The 14,174-nt window shown below is 32.8% G+C and overlaps 2 protein-coding genes across 2 annotated transcripts; one reads left to right on the top strand and one right to left on the bottom strand.

Moving 5' to 3' along the window:
- Nucleotides 1-1,210: 1,210 nt before the first annotated feature.
- On the bottom strand, nucleotides 1,211-8,447 carry LOC128170640 (fucolectin-1-like). The gene is made up of 4 exons (XM_052836415.1): nucleotides 8,310-8,447; nucleotides 8,034-8,088; nucleotides 2,099-2,326; nucleotides 1,211-1,425 (listed from the first exon to the last, which is right to left on the bottom strand). The coding sequence occupies exons 1-4, from the start codon at nucleotides 8,445-8,447 to the stop codon at nucleotides 1,211-1,213; spliced, it is 636 nt and encodes a 211-aa protein (XP_052692375.1).
- A 320-nt stretch (nucleotides 8,448-8,767) lies between these two features.
- LOC128170612 (uncharacterized) lies at nucleotides 8,768-13,271 on the top strand. Its single transcript, XM_052836392.1, has 3 exons — nucleotides 8,768-9,382; nucleotides 10,781-12,110; nucleotides 12,323-13,271. Exons 2-3 carry the CDS (start codon nucleotides 10,782-10,784, stop codon nucleotides 13,028-13,030), a joined length of 2,037 nt encoding a protein of 678 aa, XP_052692352.1. The 5' UTR covers nucleotides 8,768-9,382; nucleotide 10,781; the 3' UTR covers nucleotides 13,031-13,271.
- Nucleotides 13,272-14,174: the final 903 nt, after the last annotated feature.

The raw sequence follows: 14,174 nt of genomic DNA, 5'->3' as shown, positions 1-14,174 counted from the left end.
GGTTTGCATGTCCACTTCTCTGTATAATACAGTGTACATGTATCAGCAGCGCTGCCCTGAAACCAAGCACATCATCGCCAGCAACTGCATTATTGATTGGTAGATGGCAGGCACCTGGCAACAATTAGGGGTAGGGGTGGGGTGGGGGACTACCCTCCCTACTACTTGCAGCAGATATTTTCATAAATTTACATATATAAAATTGTAAATACCATGAAGGCCCCCCCCCCACCTTTTTTGGGGCAAGTAAATAAATTGTGTATCTGTGAAAAAAAAATGGTGTTATGATTTGTGGTATACATACAGTAAAGTAGTACACTTCAACCCTCCCCCTCCACCCATACACACACGGATTAGGATTTTCACGATTTGAGAAGTTGTAATTTTCTTTTATTTTTTGGTTTGTTGATGTGTTTTTTTATGAGTCCCCAACTCCCTATCCACTTTTTAAAAAACTATGGTATGTGCCTGGATACGGTACAATTAAAAGCGCTCGTTAAATCTCCCTACTGTTTGTTTTTGTTTGTTTGTTTGTTTGTTTTTTTGTTGGGGTGTGGTGGGGGGGGGGGGGTATTTAGTATTTTATTATAACAGCATCCTTTAATTGCACAACCGTCTTTCTACATTGACAATTTACATCAATAACAGATTAAACAAGACAAAAAACGTTTGTTTCAACCAATTGTTTATACTGGTTACATAGCGCTATACCTGCTCTAATGGAGAGATAACTCGTGTTACGAACGATAAATCCAGGTTATGAAAATCCCGAATATCTCAGCAAATACAGTTCATTGAATAATAAATGCGATATTCAAATTAAATGTATTTTAATAGACATATGTGCATACATGTATAAAGTCAAAAAACACAACAAAAAATAAATGATTTGAAATCAAACAAACAATTTCAAGTACCATGTTCACTATCTACTGTAACCAAAAACTTTGAAAACCTTTTCTTAAAATTTCACACTGGTATAAAGTTACATGCATTTACATTTTAAATATCAAATGCATGCATTATATTACGAACGAACACGTATATGTATAATTAAGAGTTGTCACCGCTGTAAAAGAAAAAAAAACCAAACTCTTAAGCCTTTTGCCAAAGTCATATTAAAATGAATAGACAATACGTTCATCAAGTTCTGCGAAATTTAAACGATTTACGTAATGTTTCAACTATAAGACGTTGGTTATGACTATGATTATACAGCGACTCCAAAGACGTCAACTTCACAAAGAGTGAGATACTCGGTTGTTTTGGAGATCTTTACAAATCTCCCCTCTGGTATTGTCGGACAGTCGATGATGACCACCTGTGACAGAGTACCGGGGCCAGCAAAGAAACCACAGACAATGTTGACAGTTGATTCTGTCAGCCCTACAGTGACAGTAACATCCCGCAGCCGGTGTGATGAATCTATTAATTGAAACAAACGAATGGCATTAAAAGATGTTAGTGAGAACAAAACTGAAATTGTAATGTGTACTGTACGATAGTCCAATACTCTCATCCCGTTTTCTACTATTTTTACAACAGTGGTCAACGATAGGCTCTATTGGCTCTTTTAAATGTCTATAAGTTTCAAACTATGAAGTGCTGAAGTCTCTTGTTTACACATTTTGAATGGTATTTAATATAGGTATTCAATGGTATTCGTATTTACAAAATGTGCAAAGTGTTATATAATAGCACAAAACTACAAACCACATTACATATGGAACAACCATCATAATTTTCTTAAATCAATTCATATCTAGATAGATAAACTTTTATTGAACTTGCAAAAATGTATCCGATCAAATATTACTTGTTTGTGCATCCTCTATTTGCAAAGAAAATTTAAAACAGATAGAGAGTTTCTTTGGGGTTTTGTTTTTTTTTTCTTTTTTGTTATTTTTCTTTTCTTTTTGGTTTTTGTTTTGTTTGGGTTTTTTTTCGAGGAGAGGGGGTTGTTTGCTTTTTTGGTTTTTTTTTGGTTTTTTTTTTGGGGGGGGGGGTGGGGGGTGGGGTACATGTAATCTAATAAGATAAAGGTACGGACTATAACAGTGCACTTTATTTTAATATCTAATTTACTTTGTAGCTTTACCTATTCCGGTGCTATCCGGTCCTCTGTTGACTATTCTGACAGATGTAATGTAACACACAGTTTGCAGATCTACCATCCACCAGGGGTTTATGTCGTTTGTATCTGTGGATGTACATTGGTCGATCATAAGGTCTGTGCCATAGTTACCATCTACAGCATACTCAGCTGTATGAATTGCAAAGGTTGACGACTGTTTGGTAGGTTTACGCAATGCAAAGTCCGACAAAACTGCCATTGGTAATACAAAAACAAAATGCAGATTTAAAGTGATCACCATAATAAAAAAAATGCAATAATGTGCCTATATATATATATTTATATATATATATATATATATATATATATATATATATATATATATATATATATATATATATATATAGCATAAAAAGTTGAACATTGCTTTGCTAAAGGTCTTGATGGAATTGTCGCGATTGAGTATAAATATATTGTAGAAGATTAGGTCAGTAAAGTATCATACTGAGTGATTTGACAAAACTAAAACGTAACTTTCAATTCAGCACGACTCAACCATAGAAAGACGTAAATCAAGCTTTGAATGAACACCAACAATGAGTTACCTTGAAATCATTACACTGGTTCAACATTATGTCTCGCTATTGATGATTAAATAGCATAATAACTTAAAACCAACCTTCTTTTAATAATCTACCGTACAAGCACCCTTTAAAAATTTTAGCGTGTATGTTTAAATTCATATTGAGAAAGACATCCTGTCGTGAAGGATTTTTTGTTTCAATTGGGGGAGTAAATCTCTATGATAATCAAATCAAATAAACTTAGCTACAGTTGCCTCCCTCAGTTACAGTGATTGTTTTCACCACAGAATTTCTTTCTCAATACGTAGTGTTCAGTTATCCACACACCTGTCGTACGGATTTGTAAACAAAATCGATTCTTCATAAATAAAGGAGAATCAGTTTAAAAATGTTTACATTTTATGGATATGTAACATATAGTTAAATTAGATCGCCAGAGATTCAGGGGAAAAAATCCTTAAACTTTCAATCATTATTGAACGTCTTCGAAACATTCACACGGTGGATGAAAATCCAATGAAATCTAACAAGCATTTATACAGTCAATCCTAAATAATAAATCAATATTTGAACTTGTTAGTGATTGCTTCGTCAAATTTTCTTGTGAAAATATTCTTCCTTCTGAACGTCCATCTTTTTTTTAAGGTATACGTAGATGTTATCTTAAATCAATACATTTAGAAATGCTAATGGTACATGCACATTATCTCACGGTGCGTCAATACAGACATAAACATGGAGTTATAATTATTAAATCGATCAAATAATAAATACACTACTTGTGTTTGTTTCTTCTCTAAATATGGCTTGTTTCGACGTGTCATCGATTGTTTTCTTCTATGACAGTCTGGTTTACGTCAGCCGGTCGCAACACCCACCAAGGCAAATGGCGATGTGCATGTTATCTGATTATAAACTGTTTTGAAAGAAATAAGATATGCGTTGATCTAATTGTTCATTCTAGAAGAAGAGCAACCGTAAGTGTTGATTTTTAATGCGTTTCTTTAAAATATAACTTATTATTTTGCTTTGTTTTGGGAAGAACATTCAAATTACTGATGGTTTTTTTTATTGGTAGAAAAAAGCCTATGCCGTATTTGAAGAAAATCAAATTAAAGAAGATGAATATTTCACCCTGGACAATAACACTTTAAAAAAAGAAAGACTATGTTTAAAGAAAAATTGGAGATAACTAGAGGGAAATCAATAACCACTTTGAAATCATGATAAACATATATTCTCTATGGTCAAGATCTAGTAAATGAAAAATAGTTTTTGAAGTGTACGATATTAATATGTTCAATGATACTTCATAACTAGACTCTTGTTGCAAAAGCAACAAAAAGGTCTTCCGTTTTGATATACATATATCAATTTAACTGTAAGACATTGCTTCTCTAACAGAGAAAAAAGTGGATATGATAATTATTGTGAATGATATATACGGACGTTACTAACATGTAAAACAACGAGAATGAAAAAGAAATCAATTTCTGAAGTACTTTCTGTGACGACCGGAAGTAACGCCGAACCAAACAAAAATGTTAACCATTTGTACAATCATAAGTTAATCTTTCCTCAAAGTTTGGTTGTTCACGTCTCTGCCAAATCTAAGATCTCTTTGGAACAATTATTTTTGTCTCGGGACCGGAAACGGACAAACGGAAGTGGTAATAAAAACAAAAGCTGGTATTTGTCATACATTTGCTCAGCGTACATCACTGTTTGTCAGGCTAGATGAAACATCCAAGAAAGTTAGTTAAACTTGTTAAAAACATGATTTGTTTGAAGCCTTCCGGTAAGAACCGGAAGTGACTTTTGACAAAATTAAACCCGTTAAACACATCCCCAATCAAATTTCTATCAATCATGAAAGTGTCGTGTCTAATTAGCTTACAGTGACAAAAATCTGAGAAATCTAGTTAAACTTTTAAAAAAAACTTGATTTGTTTGAACTCTTCCTGTGTGGACCGGAAGTGACGGTCGACAAAATAAAAACGGTTAAACACATCTATCAAATAATATTTATAAGTTTTGTGTCTTGATCTATCACAGTTTCTGAGATCTTATTTATACTTTGTTTTTAAAAAAGAAGGCTATCTGAGATATATGAGATGTCTCACCGGAAGTAGAACTTTTTTTACCAGGTGTAGATGACTTTTTGTATTTCTATAGCTAAAATGTTACTTCAATTCTAAATAACCAAAATCTTTTTAAAAATATCAAAATTGAGTCTTTTTCCTGTGACGACCGGAAGTTACGCCGGATGAAACAAAATAGTGTTAACACCTGTCCATACACAGGTCTATAATCCTACAAGGTTTGGTTGTTGAAGTCGCTACCGTTTTTGAGATCTCGTCGATATAAGGTTTTTTGTCTCGGGACAGGAAACGGACAAACGGAAGTGCTAAATGAAATTTAAATTTTTTATATCTTGTTACTTTCCTATTTTACATTATTATTCATCGAAGTAGCTAAAACTATCAAATAAAAACAGTTTAACGGATAAAGAGTTTGATTTGTTTGAACTCTTCCGCTGTGGACCGGAAGTGACGGAAGACAAAATGAAACTGTTTAAACACATCTTCAATCAAATGTCTATGATTAGTGAAAGTTTCGTGTCTTGATCACGTACAGTACCTGAGAACTTGCGGGTACAAAATATGTTTTAAAAAAGCTTCCTGAGATAATCGAAATATCTCACCGGAAGTAGAATTTTTTTGTTTATTTAACATTGTATAGATGACGTTTGTAAGGATCTATACTCATATCTTTATTCTATGGAAAATAAATTAAATACGTAAAAACAAAAAATTTTGAAGAGCTTCCGGTGACGACCGGAAGTTACGCCGAACAAAACAAAAATGTTTAAACACATTTACAACTATAGGTCTATCATCCCTCAAAGTTTGGATGTTCAAGTCTTTATCGTTTCCGACATCTCGAGGTGACAAGCTTTTTGTCCCGGGACAGGAAACTGACGAACGGAAGCGAGTTTAGAAAATCTTTTACAAAAAACCTCTAGATGTTTATATTTTCAGTCATTCCTGAAAATTTTAGAACAATTCATCAAGACATTTCTGAGAAATTCATAAGACAAAAAGGGGAAAAAAATAATAATAATAATAAAAAGAAACATTACAATCACTATAAGGTCTTCCGTTGGAAACGGAAGACCTTAACTAGACTCTTGTTGCTATAGCAACAAAAAAGTCTCCCGTTCCTCATGTATTAATCTGCACAAAAAATCCAGTTGTCTTGTAAACGGAAAATGGATATAATATATATAAGTTTTGTGTCTTGATCTATCACAGTTTCTGAGATCTTATTTATACTTTGTTTTAAAAAAAAAGAAGGCTATCTGAGATATGTGAGATGTCTCACCGGAAGTTGTACTTTTTTTTACCATAGGTAGATGACTTTTTGTATTTCTATAGCTAAAATGTTATTTCAATGCTAAATAAGCAAAATATTTTTTAAAATATCAAAATTGGGTGTACTTCCTATGACGACCGGAAGTTACGCCGGATAAAACAAAATAGTGTTTACACATGTAGATACATAGGTCTATCATCCCACAAAGTTTGGTTGTTCAAGGCGTTCCCGTTTTTTGAGATCTCGTCAAAATGAGATTTTTGGTCTCTGGACAGGAAACGGGAAAACGGAAGTGTTCAATGTAAATTGTATTTAACATTTCTTGTATACTTGCCTTTTGTACATTAGTTTTCCTTTATCTAACTAAAAATATCAAAGGAAAACAGTTAATCTGATTAACAGCTCGATTTGTTTGAACTCTTCCGGTGTGGACCGGAAGTGACGGAAGACAAAATGAAACCGGTTAAACACATCTTCAATCAAATGTCTATAATCCATGAAAGTTTCGTGTCTTGATCAATTATAGTTTCTGAGATCTCGCGGGTACAAAATATGTTTTAAAAAAGCTACCTGAGATGATTGAGATGTCTCACCGGAAGTAGAATTTTGTTGTTGATTTAACATTGCATAGATGACATATGTAAGGATCTATACTAATATCTTTATTTACGTAAAATAAATTAAATACGTAAAAACAAAAAAAATTGAAGTCCTTCCGGTGACGACCGGAAGTTAAGCCGAACAAAACAAAAATGTTTAAACACATCTACAACTATAGGTCTATCATCCCTCAAAGTTTGGATGTTCATGTCTTTATCGTTTCTGACATCTCGATGTGACAAACTTTTTCTCGCGGGACAGGAAACGGACGAACGGAAGTGAATTTAGAAAATCTTTTACAAAAAACCTCTAGATGTTTATATTTTCAGGCATTCCTGAAAATTTTATGAGAATTCATCAAGACATCTCTGAGAAATTCATAAGACAAAAAGGGGAAAAAAATAATAATAATAATAAAAAGAAACATTACAATCACTATAAGGTCTTCCGTTGGAAACGGAAGACCTTAACTACAGGTTTGTTTGATATGGTGTAGCGGGACTTAATTTTTTAGTAAACACAATAAAAAATCAGGTTCTCATTTGTCAATGTATATAAATTAAGAAAGAAAAAAGTAATAAATCTCAAGGTTTCGTTCATTATTTGACTAATGAAATGTATATCTCTAATATCTACAGTCTCTCCAAAAAACGGCATTAAACAAGTTTTTGACATCCCCTTTAAAAATATAAATTATCAGAAACATTTTATTTTTACATGAAAGATTGAAGAGTTTAACAAAACATCTTTGACATGGTTGTATTCATAATAATATGATACATCAAATCGGACTAAAATTTCAGGTCTTAAATACCCTTTTGCAGTCAAATATGTTTTTTTTTCTATTTCACTGTAAATATAAAAAATATTCATTTAGGGATTGAATGCTTATCTTCGGAAGTTGTCAGTTCTATGACAAACCAACAGATACATGTACAGACAAATTGAATACCGCGCGATATGTGAATATGAACAAATTGCAGCATTCTAATTATTGAGAAGAAGATTCCTGAACAGTTTCCCATTATAAATGTACATGTATATTTTAAACTTTGGTCATCTGTTGGGGCTCTAGTAATTGTCCGGCGGTCACTGTTTTCACAATTTAGAATCTCCACTATCTTGGGGTACTTGTATATTATTTCCATTATTACAGCATTGAAGTCCTTGAGAATTGACATTTTTTCATATACATTTCTTTGTTAATTTTATTTTTCAGTTAATAAACTTTAAATCCCTCTTTGGGCCCCAGTAAAGGTCTAGCAATTTCAATTTTAACAATTCCGAATATTCACGATGTATACAAGCTTTGGTGTAAATATTGGCATGCCTAGTGCAGTGGTTTTTGAGAAGAATTTTCACAGGTTTGCAATTATCGCCCTTTTAAAGCATTAACTTACTTTTCTTGCATATTCTTTGAGATGTTATGAAGATTCCACCCGAACAATCTTTCTTCTGTAAATGTATATGTGTATTATTTTGTATATTAAAAAAAACGAACAGAGAATATTACTCAATTTTACAAAATCTCTCTCTTTCTCTCTCTCCCTCTCTCTCTCTCTCTCTCTCTCTCTCTCTCTCTCTCTCTCTCTCTCTCTCTCTCTCTTCTCTGCACCCCTTCTAAGTATCATGTCATTGATTAAGGTGTAAAAGTCTTAATGTAAAAATGTACTTACAGCTGTCATTTCGTAAAGTCCACATTGTGTAGCGGTGTTTGAAGGTACTGTGTGTCCAGAGCGCAACCGACAAGTGTGGGAACCATTAAGAAAACAAAAATCAAACGCAATACAAAGTGCATTGATTCCACAATGCATCGCACACTCTCCAAGAGAATTGACGTGAAGGGGTTGGATATCTAAAACGTCTGCATCCTGCGTCTCAGAAACATGTCCTATTTTGGTAAAATGCCAAGTAGATGAAAACACAGGTCGGTTAGAATTTATCAATATGATCAAATGCAGATATAAAACTGCTTCTATAAAATTAATCATTGTTTTTTTTTCTCTGCAGTTTCCCAATATTGAACCATAAATAAAACAAAATATTTGGCATAAACATATAAAATACAATATTTCGATTAACAAAGAACTAAAGCCACGAAGTGCCAAAATCGGCCCCGTGATTATGAGTAAATTGAAGTCTCCCATATTGCAAAATCTATCATAATATTAAAAAGCTTGGACCTTCTTTCTTAAAAATCCGTAACATTTTTTCCGCGAAAACTCATGCAGATATATATTATAAGAAGCTAAACCGGTATCGGTCACCAGTTTTTTGCAAATTTTGCTACATGTCACCTATTTGGATAAAAATTTTTATATCACCCCACGCCTCGATCTAAAAAGTATTGAAAAAATAAAAATTAACAATAAAATTGTGTCAAAAAAATCTTGATATTTTTTGGATCGAGGCTTGGGGGTTATTTGCATTTTTAACTTATACTTTCTGCAAATAACCGGAATTTTTCATTCCATGCAAGTGGATTTTTGGTATATGTCATCAAAACGCCGAATAAAACAGAAAAAAAAATTAAAAAGAGACTACATGGTATCTTATTGTTCATTTTTAATGTCTTTTTGAATAAAGATTTTTTTTTTTTAAATCGTATCGTATGCTCAATATTTCATGACTACGGAGCGGATCCGTAACACGAAAGTTCCGTATTGTTACTCTTGAGAATAAAATAGAAGATGAAGATTGTCTACGATCACAAACCATGACAAACTGAAGAAAAATAAAAACATGCAAGGTAAGTAGTTTTCTTCATCGATTTTAACCACATAATAACCTATAAAAAAAACAAATACTCCCCTCAAGTTACTGGATCCACCCCTGTGCCCGTACAAAACTGGTGTGACTTCCCTTTGATCTTGATAAACAGTTAAGCTTGTGAATAAAAAAGTATCTTGAGTAAATATCTAGCACAAAAACTTTCTTTTCTTTACTATCTTTATCATTAGATAATCTCGATACATATTACATGCACAAAACGCCTGCTTGTCACCGAGTTGTCACCTCAGATAGGACCCCCCCCCCCCCCGGAAAAGATGTAAAGTAAATCAGAGAGGTAACGTTATATAATTTTTATCTTGGCCTTTGTTAATCAATGACAATGAATTTATCAAGTCTGTTTCTTGAATTTTTATCATATGGATTGTACAACGTTTGATACGTGTGCATGTCTGTATACACTGTTTACGTTTCCTTGTCAACCGACACTAGGTCAACCGGTTACTGGATAATTCGTTCCTTAGATATTCTGGTTCATGAAATTTTTAACACTTGCAGAAAACAAAAAAAACCCCCCAAAAATCCATGTAAAAAAAGAGTAATGAAATGAAAATAAATATTGGTTGTTTTTCTTGATAATTGAAACATAAAACATTGCATCTAAATGAGGAAATAAGTACAGGAATAAAAAAAAAACCCAATTAACTTAAAGACTTAAAGATAAATTAATGAAGTACATTTATTTCTTGAAAAAAAATTCAATATTAAAAATATGAACAAATAACCCATATATTATCAGTTTTCGTGATTGTAATTATTATTAAATTCCGTTGGAAATTATTTATAATTGTTCTTTATATTATTGACCAAACAAAAATTAAATTTATAAAAAAAAAAAGCATACATAACGTATAAAAAAATTCATACATAATTAATATGGATATAATCAATAAAGAGTATAGATAAATGCTTTTTTAATCAATAATAAAAATAATCCTAAACCAGAGAAAAAATAATTAATGGAATTAAATTGCTAATTGTAAAATTATAAAAACATTCACAACGTAAAAAGATTAATCTATATATTTGTACTCAATAATTAAAAAAAATATCTAAAGTACAAAAAATAATTTATTCATAATAAATACATAATTCCCTTCGTCGTCAGATACGTGTTAAAAGGATGTTCCATCTGTCTTAATTTCTTCTTAATACAGTAAAACTCGTTTATAACGAACACGAATATATGAAAATCTCGGGTATAACGAAAGGTATAACGAAGGTTTTTTAGTCCCCAGCACTAATTGCTCATATAATTTTAAAAGAAATGAAAGACTATAAAATAATGAATTTTGAATAAATGAAAAAACTATAAAATTGTAATTTCCACTTCATGTTTTTCTTTGTTGTTTTGTAGAATGGAGCTAGTTGATGGCAGAAATAGATTTCCGTGTGTTCTATGTAAGAAAAGAACTAAGCCAAATGACAGGAAGAAATGTGAAAGCGTTGAAATAAGACGATTTCTGAGGAAAACGTTCATGGTGGATGCTAGACCAGTGGATGTGTTATGTAATAAATGCAGACACCAGTACTACAGAAACAAACAAGTAAAAGAAAAACCTATTAATGCAAAACTTGACACTGAACTTCCAGGAAACTCATTATGTCTAAGTCCACCATCTGTTACCCTGCCTCTTCATAGGACTGTTTCTTCCCATTCATACTGCTTCATTTGCAAGAGACCCGGGCCGAAGCTCATCGTTGTGCCGATATCAGCAAGACTCTCAGCATTCATCCACAAGGAAGTGATTATCCCATCTGGCAGCAGGTGCTGTCCCTCACATATTGCTAATGATGATTTTATCACAGGATCACTGAATAATTTAAAGACTATAGATACATCATGTTTGAACAGACGTACAATAGTAGACCTAATCACAAGGATACGGAGTTATGCAATTCAGAATTGCTCATCCAAATTCACGTTTGATCCGTCATACCTTAACAACCTGGATTACATCACTCTAACTGGAATATCCAAAGACCACTTTGCAGATCTGCATCAGGAGATAGAAACAGAAATAAAAAATACACCTAGCAGAACATCAACAATGTCTCTAGGAATATTCCTTCTCAAAATGCGATCTGGAATGTCGAACCAGTTAATGTCAACAATATTTGGTATTTCAAAGTCGTCAGTAAGAAGAGCTATTTCAACTGTCAGGACTGCACTTATGAAAAAGTTTGTTCCAGAAAACGTAGGATTACACCATATATCTCGCCAAGAATTGATAGCGAACCACACAAGACCACTGGCCCAATCTCTCTTTGGAAATATGACACAAAGTCAAGCCATCGCAGTCCTTGATGGGACTTATATATACATCCAGAAAAGCAACCATTTCCAATTCCAAAGAAGGACATACAGCATCCATAAAGGCCGCCCTTTGGTTAAGCCAATGGTTGTTGTTTCAACGGATGGATATTTCCTGACAGTAGTTGGTCCCTATCTTGCTGACAGTCGAAACAACGATGCATCCATCCTGAATCATATGTTGAAATCAAATATAGAAGACATCAAGAACTGGTTTGAAGATGACGATATATTTATCGTGGACAGGGGATTTCGGGATGCCCTTGGAGTCCTTGAGGAGTTTGGTATAAAAGCATACATGCCTCATCTTCTTGCCAAAGGGGAACGGCAAATGCCCACACCTGATGCAAATGCCAGTCGTTTGGTTACCAAGGCAAGTAGACTTCCTAATTTCAAAATACATGTACCCGGTATGTAGCAAATAAAGAAAATCCTAATTTTGTTTCTCTTTATTTGGTGTACTCACAGTGTAAGGATGTGTTGCAATAAGGTCTTTGACTTGATACATACTAGTACTTGCATTTAAAATTGAGATTTCATATGAATTTACTTATTGTTTTGCTTTTCTCATTTTCTGATTTACAGATTCGCTGGGTTGTGGAGGCTGCCAATTCCAGGATTAAACGTTGGAAATATCTTGCACATACCCTCCCAACAAATCAGGTGCCATTCATAGGGGACTATGTGCGAATTGTATGTGCGATTTCCAATAAGTATTTACCACCCCTCTCTACAGGAAATGCAGATGACGATGAAGCTCTTGCAGCCAAGATGCAATACCTGTCAAAGCAAGTCAACAGTTTAAAGGCATTTGTGGAAGAACATGCACTTGACAAGAGGTCATCCTGCTGGGAAGTTTCATCCGATTCTTTGAATTTCCCCAAGCTAGACGAAGAAGAAATTAGAAATTTAACTTGTGGAGTATACCAAGTAAGGCTTTGTCCAAGTTATATTCAAGAATACATGGAAGGAGAGTCTGACATCTTGGTCCATAAAGAACACCCCGGCTTAATTAGAGTTAAGTTGCAGAGTAGGCATATTTCATCAAAGAAGTATATGCTCTGGATCCAATACACAGAATCAGCTGTCACTGCCTGGTATTGTAAATGCCGTGCGGGTGCACGTGTGGTAGGTGTCTGCTCGCACATTGCATCTGTTGTGTGGTACTTGGGATTTGCAAAGCACAATGATGTCGATGTTTCAGCTACAGGTATTCAGAACTGGGGTGAATATGTCAAAGACGCTGCAATTATTGATGTCTCTGACACTGATGACAGTGACATTGAAGAATGACAGCTACAAGTACATGTAGGACTATCACATAAAGTGGATACTATGTATAACTTAACTATCTTTCATTTAATTTATACTTGTATATTTTCAATAATAGAAAATATTATGTAATATCATAGAACATTGAATGTATTTAAATCATCTAGAAATATTGTATTTAAATCATCTTTAAATATTCCTATAATTCCAGTACGTATAGATATACATGTACATGTATGCATATTTGAAGTAAAAGTTTAAATGCAACTGTAAATTCTTCAACGAATTATTTTGTTTAAGTTAAATGTATGTATCATAAATTGTAAAAAATAATTTCTGAAATCTCGCTATGGTTGATATGTCAAAGAAAGGCAAACCCGAAAATGAATATGAACATGTATTATTACAAAAAATGTTTAATGTTTGTTTATAATTTGGTTATTAGATTATTGTTATAACTTGTACTAAATGCATTCTTGGTAAATCATATTTTATAGTTTTATAAATGTATGTATTCACCACTGTATCCGGAAATCACCATATATTTACTTTTAAAAGATGATAAGTGAATAAATATTACCTTTGGTGGGATTTACATTTTTACTGCTTCCATATACATGCGGTATTTTAAATGAGAATAAATTTTAATTTGCATGCAATATACACTATTTTACTGATCTTAAGATTTATTTAACTATAGTTACATTTATATTTACCAAGTTGGAGTAACGGAAAAGTTATATGCATCCATACTTCTTAATTGAGTGAACACAATTTCCTTTTATCATTTAATCATATTATCTTTGAAATGTTTTTACCCGGTGATCAGACCTATGTAAAAAATTAACTAAATAATTATTACAGTATTACTTTTATTTCTTTATGCTATTATGTAATTTTGTCTCAGTCCATAAAAAAAAAATAGTGTATGACCTTAGGGTCTTCACATACATTTCACCTTCTTATACATAACAGTTTCTTATGACGTTATAGTAAACACGTCAACGCCATAACGTCATACTAAACAAACAGAAACAATACAAAGTTTGAACGACTGTAAAAGGAAAACTAGAAAAGATATTGGGAAAAAATTAAGTGTTTTCTAAACTATAAATCTTAAAGTATTATTTGAGAGACTTTCACCTATTTTGGTGACAGGGCCGAT

The sequence above is a fragment of the Crassostrea angulata genome, chromosome 2, assembly GCF_025612915.1.
Source record: "Crassostrea angulata isolate pt1a10 chromosome 2, ASM2561291v2, whole genome shotgun sequence".
Classification (NCBI taxonomy): domain Eukaryota; kingdom Metazoa; phylum Mollusca; class Bivalvia; order Ostreida; family Ostreidae; genus Magallana; species Magallana angulata.
This window is presented reverse-complemented; position numbering and strand designations above follow the sequence as displayed.

Coding starts and splice junctions, on each gene's coding strand:
- LOC128170640 (XM_052836415.1), bottom strand. CDS start 8,447: ATGCATTGTGGAATCAATGCACTTTGTATTGCGTTTGATTTTTGTTTT. Junction 2,327..8,033: donor TCAAAGAATATGCAAGAAAA/GTAAGTTAATGC, acceptor TACCAATGGCAG/TTTTGTCGGACTTTGCATTG. Junction 1,426..2,098: donor ACCGGATAGCACCGGAATAG/GTAAAGCTACAA, acceptor TTCAATTAATAG/ATTCATCACACCGGCTGCGG.
- LOC128170612 (XM_052836392.1), top strand. CDS start 10,782: ATGGAGCTAGTTGATGGCAGAAATAGATTTCCGTGTGTTCTATGTAAG. Junction 12,111..12,322: donor CCAGTCGTTTGGTTACCAAG/GCAAGTAGACTT, acceptor TCTGATTTACAG/ATTCGCTGGGTTGTGGAGGC.